At 36.3% G+C, this 7,500-nt stretch overlaps 1 protein-coding gene across 2 annotated transcripts in view; it reads right to left on the reverse strand.

Moving 5' to 3' along the window:
• Positions 1-7,500, reverse strand: part of LOC125025099 (coiled-coil domain-containing protein 85C-like) — a 37,684-nt gene that overhangs the window by 7,048 nt on the left and 23,136 nt on the right. For both annotated transcript variants that reach the window (XR_007114879.1, XM_047613011.1), the window contains exons 2-4: positions 7,249-7,500; positions 6,690-6,878; positions 1,605-1,857 (exon numbers count right to left, since the gene is read on the reverse strand). The exon at positions 7,249-7,500 is cut by the window's right edge and continues 768 nt beyond it. Coding sequence is in view for 1 of the 2 variants with exons in the window: in XM_047613011.1 (XP_047468967.1) it covers positions 1,605-1,857; positions 6,690-6,878; positions 7,249-7,500 (694 nt within the window). In the remaining variant the exon portion in view is untranslated. The remainder of the gene's footprint in view (positions 1-1,604; positions 1,858-6,689; positions 6,879-7,248) is intronic.

Here is a 7,500-nt window from a genome sequence, read left to right on the forward strand (position 1 = left end):
GCAAGTGACATATGTATTTGCCACCCTGCAAATGGATCCACCTCATAATGGCATTAACAGATACCAATTAGCATTGAACCCCTTGGATCAGGCTGATGTGACCATGCTGTTAAAAAAAAAAATTGGCCAAGTAGCTGGTGACCAGGAACACTTCATGAAGCTTAGAGTGACAAGAATGACTCGCCAAGAGTGCACAAGCTCTTGATTCAGTGGGCATTTAGAAAGGGGCTCTTCCATTATTCCTTTCAGTAAATGAGTATGGAATGCACTATCTGTGAGCCCCGACTGAAAGAAAAAATGCTCCAGGGAAGATATTACTTCTATGTTCAGAATCTTTTTCCTGCCTGCTGTGACTGGCAGTGCAGGTTGTATTACAGAAAATTGAATATTCAAAAAAAAAAAAAAAAAAAAAAAAGTAAATAAATAAACAAATAAATAAATAAATGACACAAATAACAAAATGTTACTTATTGTTATTATCACTGCCAGGAATTATGGACCTTAATAATGTATATACATATATATACACAATCTATACATAATATATATATAATACATATACAATACACATAATATAATAATATATATACAATATATATATTATATATATAATACACATAACACATTGTATATATATGTGTGTGTGTGTGTGTGTGTGTGTGTGTGTGTGTGTGTGTGTGTGTGTGTGTGTGTGTGTGTGTGTGTGTGTGTGTGTGTGTGTGTATGCTTCACAACTTGCAACCATTATTACATACTCTGATACTAATCACCTAATGTACTTCCTATTTTTCTGATTATGATAAAATCATAAAATACAAAATATTTTATTTCACTTTACATCAAGGGGCACTTCATATATAAGCAAAACTGATATGACTGACCTGGGCCTAATGGAGTTCATATCATACACCATATCACCACTTGTATGGTGATATGGTGTCTGTGCAAGGAAAACAAGTTACTACCACTTGGAAACAGAATATATCAAATGACATATATAGACATTGGAAAATGGCAAAAAAGGAAGAAATGCTTATGCAGAGAGAGATAATAAGATTGCAAAGGAGAGGCAAGGAGTACTGACACCACACATATGTGAGTGGTCATTCAAAAATAATAACTGATACCTAATGCCCAGATTTTGGGCCATGAGTGGGCAGTGGAGAACTAGGTTAAATTCCAATAAAACTGGTATCGTTTATGCTAATATGTAGTTTTTATGATAGATTGCCTACCCAACATATTCTACATACTCTACATACCTTTATTTTTAACCAACCAGAATATATTTGGCAATATTTTAGAAAATAAGAAAAAGTATACAAGCTACAGTGAAAAGCTCACAAAATTATCAGTTATTTCTTCATTTTGACATGAATCTTATAAGGGTTTTTTTTTTCAAATATTTGACAAAATGAAACAAAATTGTTCAAAATATGAAAATGTCATTTCATGTGGATTTTTATTACCTTCAATTCCAAACCATTGCACTTCATCAGCATGATGATAATTGTGAATAGAAATAAAATGGATACTCAAAATTATTACTAGATAATGCCTAAACAAACAATAAGCTCAAAATAAAAGCCAAGGATGGGCCTTACCATTCATTGGAGATCTCTGACGGGATAGGGTATCTTCTAATAGTCTCTCTCTGGAGGATGAACGTGCCAGTGGAATTTCTGAAGACTGACTCTGGGTTGGGGCTGAATCTGAAGTGGACTGTGGGGGCCCTGAGGGTTCATCAGCATTGGTTGAAGATGACGATCCATCCCCATCATCTCGCGTGATGAGGGGATGTCCACAATGACTGCAAGCAGCATTGTTTCTTTCTTCATCAAGGTATAAACACAATTCCTGTTTTATAAAGAAGATTCAGATGTTCAGCATTTTAGACAGTATAGTACAAACCCAGCACATTTAGTTTAAAGGGACAAAACATGATATATATTTAAAATGTATACATAATTACTGAATTTCATATTCACAATGAAGCTTGGCAAGGCCAGGGTGCATCAGGAGTTGGCTGATGGTCTGGCTCAAGAAACATAACACAAATAGTCCAAACAATAGCAACCTTATAATAGCACATTATACGTTATCAACCCATTTGCCCCAGGTTTATGTACTGTCCACTATATTTTTTTGAGAATTTTGTTGCACACAGAGGGCTCCACACAAGTGCTCAGTATTCATTATGTTTAACTGTGATGTTGCGCTTCATGAGCATCACTTGTTTACGGGTTTTGTTTGGTTAGTAGTGCAGAGAAAGACATGAATGTACGCAAATGTATGGCCTAGCCTATATTAAAGAAAAATAATATATGTAGGCTTATGATTTACTATACCACATTGATCCATAAGCTCAATAAATGGTAGCAGAGCATGGTTGGTGGTAAGTGGAAGCAGACCATTGAATATTTAAAGGAAACAAGAAGAAAATATGAGCGACAACAATGATGACCGTGGATGGGCAAGAGTGCCTGTTTTCGGCAAAACAAGAGTTACGATCACTGGAAACAAGAACTGAAAGCATGGCAGCTTGTCACAAACATTGGAAAGAAAAAACCAAGCTGTGACTGTCGCCCTGTCATTTCTGGAAGGAAGCAAGGTGAGAGGCAAGATTTTTGAAGAAGTGAACATCGAAGAGTTAGTAAACGGTGATGGAATGGATGTTTTGCTCCAACATGGACAAGTGGTACAAAAAAGATGAGATGTCAGCAGCGTACGAGATATGGATTTGTCAAGAGAAGTGCAGTTTTGGGCAAGTACAAAGTGAGTATACCAAAGTGTATTTTAGCATTCAAGCTATTAGACAATGCAGTGAAGTTGAAGAAAAACAAATAGTACTGACAGCAGTATCCTCCAGTGATCCAGTTAGGATGTTTGATTCCATGCAGCAAGCCCTTAATAAATTTTTTGGAAGTCAAGAAGTACTGTCATTGGGTGCAGTGTCAGGGAGTAGTAGGAGTGAAACTCCTGCAGTGGTTCCAAAATCTGAGCCAGGATTTAACACTGAGGAGGTGAATGTTGTTACACAGGGAAGAGGACATGGCAGACTTAGCAGCAGAGGAAGAGGAAATGTGACCAATAGAACTGTGAAAGATGGACAAAGAAATTCTGTTGACAAATATAGAAATATAAGAAGGTGCTATGTCTGTGGATCAGAGTACCCTCTGTCTCCAGCATGTCCGAGAAATGTGTATGTGAATATTGCAAGTGAGGAAATACAACAAGAGACAGAGTTGTTGTTGACAGTCCTGGAATGATGTCGGTGTTAATGACAGAGTCTATAAACTATGCTATCCTGGACACAGCATGTAGTTCTACTGTGTGTGGTATTGATTGGTTAAAATCATACATACAAACTTTATCAAAAGAATAATAATGGAGAATAGAAGAGAAGGAAAGCAAATATAACCACCGATGATGTGAATTGTTCTATTCTCCTTCTGTTCAGCAAGAAATCAATGAAGAGGGCACAAATAAAACTGGACTTGGAAAATGATATTGCAGTAATACATGGAAAAGAGGTGAAATTGAGGTACACTTCTTCAGGACGCTATTGCCTTCCACAAAGGATGAGAAGGAAAACAAAGAAATATTGTCAACTTTAGGACTTAGTGTCAAAGAAAAGAAAAGGATTGAAAAACTACACCAACAGTTTGGTCATCCCACATCCAAGAGATTAGTTCAGCTATTGAAGGATGCAGGCATTGATGATGAAATGTGCTTTATTTATGCTGAAGAGGTGTCTGATAGCTGTGATATGCATCAAATATAAAAAGACCAGCAAGGCCAATTGAGTGTAAATATGGCAAAGGAGTTCAATAAAGTGGTAGCAATAGACCTAAAAGAATGTAAGAAAGGAGAGATTTATTTCCTACATATAGTAGATATGGCAACAAGGTTCTCAAAATCATGTGTGACAAAAAGTAAAGAACCCGAGGAGATAATGGAGAAAATTATGAAGTCATGGTTGGGAACCGGTTTAGGAGCCCCTGCAAAATTTTTGTGTGACAATGGTGGAGAGTTTGCCAACAACACATTCCTGGAAATGTGTGAGAATATGAACATTCAAGTGATGCATACTGCAGCATATTCTCCCTTCAGTAATGGCCTTTGTGAAAATAAACATGCACATATAGATGAAATGTTAAAAGTTATAGCAGAGTAGCCAAAATTGTCTTTAAAAGTACCTTTAGCATGGGCAGTCAATGCCAAAAATTATTTCCAGATGACAGGGAGTTTTAGCTCTTACCAGCTTGTATATGGACAAAATCCCAAACTGCCATATACCATGACTGATGAACTCCCAGTACTGGAAGGTACAGCAGCTAGTGAAATGGTTGCAAAACACATCAATGCTAACCATGCAGCATATTCTCCCTTCAGTAATGGCCTTTGTGAAAATAAACATGCACATATAGATGAAATGTTAAAAGTTATAGAAGAGCAGCCAAAATTGTCTTTTAAAAGTACCTTTAGCATGGGCAGTCAATGCCAAAAATTATTTCCAGATGACAGGGAGTTTTAGCTCTTACCAGCTTGTATATGGACAAAATCCCAAACTGCCATATACCATGAGTGATGAACTCCCAGCACTGGAAGGTACAACATCTAGTGAAATGGTTGCAAAACACATCAATGCTAACCATTCAGCAAGAAAAGTCTTTGTTGCTGCTGAAACCTCTGAGAGAATACGACATATTCTAGGACACAAAGTAAGAACCACTGGTAGAGTCCTTAAAAGTGGCAATCAAGTCTATTTTAAGAGAGAAGATCAAAAGGAATGGAAAGGACCAGCCACAGTCATTGGTCAGGATGGAAAAACAGTGATTTTGAAATATGGCTCCAATATTGTAAGAGCTCATGAAACACATGTTCCAGAATAGGAATAATGAAGAAGGCAGAAATGCACTTCTTGATATGGTGACGCAGAAAAAAGAAATGGAAGAAAAGGCTAGGAGTGAGAAGAATGAGACAGAAGCAGTTATAAATTCAGAGGGAAATAATGTAGAAAATGAAAATTGCAGTAAAACAAAAGAAGAGTGTAATTGTTAAGAATATTCCAAAGATTGGACAAAGGGTGAAGTTCTTACCAAAATGAGCATGAAGTGTATCTTGTTCCCCCTACTGAAGCAGGTTTCGATGATAATGTGTTATGGAAATCAGAAAAATGTGTATATTGTCTTTATGATGCTGCTAGGAAGTGGTATCTCACAGTTAAAACTTTCCTGTTGAAGATGGGATGTAATGAGTTGAAAACTGACCCTGACACATTCTATTGGTATTATGAATGAGAATTATGTGGTATGTTTTTAATGCATGTAGATGATTTCTTGTGGGGAGGAACAGAAAGATTTGAAATGTGATCATTGCCCAAATCAGAAATAATTTTCAGGTTAGGGAGCAAAGTAATAAGACTTTCAGATATATTGGATTAGATATTGTACAGAATGAACATGGCATCACTTTGCATCAAAAAGAGTACTGTAAATCTTTAGAATCTATAAATGTAAGTGCTGTGAGGGGACTAACCAAGAATATGGAATATAAAGTAGAAGAAAAGGATAGCTTTAGGAGTCTAGTTGGCCAACTAGGTTGGTTATGTACTAATTCAAGACCTGACTTAACATATGATGTATTGGAACTTCGCTGTAAAGCAAATAGTTCCAAAGTAGAAGATCTGATTGAGGCAAATAAGTGTCTAAGGAAAGCTTGTACTTTTGAGAGCTCAATGTACTTTTCAGGACTTGGTGACATTTGTATATATAAGTTGGTTGTATACAGTGATGCTTCCTATGCTAATCTCCTTGATGATTTAGTAGTGCTGGGGGCTTTGTGATTTTTCTTGTGGGTGAAAATGGAAACAGTTGTCCTTTGTACTGGGAGGCAAAGAAAACAAGAAGAGTTGTGAAAAGCACTCTTGTTGCAGAAACACTAGCAGCTACTGAGGCAGTGGATATGGCCTATTATCTCGGAAATATGCTATCTCAAATATTATATGATGAAGAGAGATAAAGTCTTTGAAAGTGAATTTTTACAATAATATAGTGGATCTGAGTTGTTTTGATTCTGAAAGAAAAAAAAAAAATGTTTATGTTTTTGCATTCATATAATGTGCTATAACTTTGAAAGCAATTGCTTTGTCTAATGTAGAGGGGGTTATGTTCATTATGTTTAACTGTGAAGTTGTGCTTCATGAGCATCACTTGTTTACAGGTTTAGTTTTGGTTAGAAGTGCAGAGAGAGACTGCGGGTTGAATGTATGGTCTAGCCTATATCAAAGAAAAATATTGTATATAGGCTTATGATTTACCTTACCACATTGATACACAAGCTCAACACTGAGAAGCCCCTACTAACCGCAACTGATTTCCCTACCGTTTAAGTTCCCTGATTTTTTTTTTTTTTTTTTTTTACTAAAAATCAAGACTAAAATTATCAATAATAATAGCATGACTTATCATAATGACAATAAAGAATAATAAAACATAAAAAAAATACATATTTCTAAAAAGTAAGTAACAGGCTAGATATGTAGATCTAAGAACTGATTCTTTAGTGAGTAAGCACTTATGCAGATATCTCTAAGTAAAATTAATTAGTTTAATAAACTAAATCACAGAGGACATGGTATGCATTTTTGCCATATAGAGCAATTGGGTTAATATGTCATACTCTACCTTTAACTCTAAATTATCTTTAATGAGCTCCTGTTGTTTGGTATCTAGTTCCCGTAATTTATTCTGGTAGGCTGTGACTTCCTGTCTCATAACAGAGGCAGTATAGCGGCCAAATCTCTGCCATTCTCTGGCAAGTTTCCGTCCCTTCTGTCGATCATCATCCAGGAAACAACACAAGTCACGCAGTTCCTGTTATATTGTAAGAAATGAAGTACCCTTTTTTATACAGTCACATAACTTGATATCTACATGTTATTTTTCCCTACATAATGACCCTACATCATAAAAAATCTTTCCCCCATAATACTTTTTATTATTTGTCTCCATCAAAATGCAATCTAATTTCATTAGAAATTTAACCATGCAAAATTCCTTATCACAGAATATAATCAAATTTCAGGAAAAAGAATATTAGATATCATGAGCAACTGAGTGTGAAACAAGTATTGAATACTGATGCACTGATGAAAAATATGCTAACAAAAATTAATGTCTAAAGATACATCACTTCTGTCACAATCATATATATCATGACCTTTTCACAATTCTGAACCCTTACCTGGTTGTCATCAGTGAGTCGTTGTTGATTCTCCCGCAGGTGCCTCAGCTCCCCTGCCTGTACATGAATTGAATGCTGGAGCTCTCTTGCTTCCCCTTCTGCCCGCATTGTCCTTGCCACTAGATCCTTTCTACTGAGTTGACTAAGTTCCTCCTCTAGCCTTCCTAGATCACCACTGTTCATTGAAGCCCCTCCCCCATTCATTCCTCCCCCTCCACCAGACCCCTGGGCTCCAGAGTATTGCTTAATTGT

Source organism: Penaeus chinensis, chromosome 4, assembly GCF_019202785.1.
Source record: "Penaeus chinensis breed Huanghai No. 1 chromosome 4, ASM1920278v2, whole genome shotgun sequence".
NCBI classification, from domain to species: domain Eukaryota; kingdom Metazoa; phylum Arthropoda; class Malacostraca; order Decapoda; family Penaeidae; genus Penaeus; species Penaeus chinensis.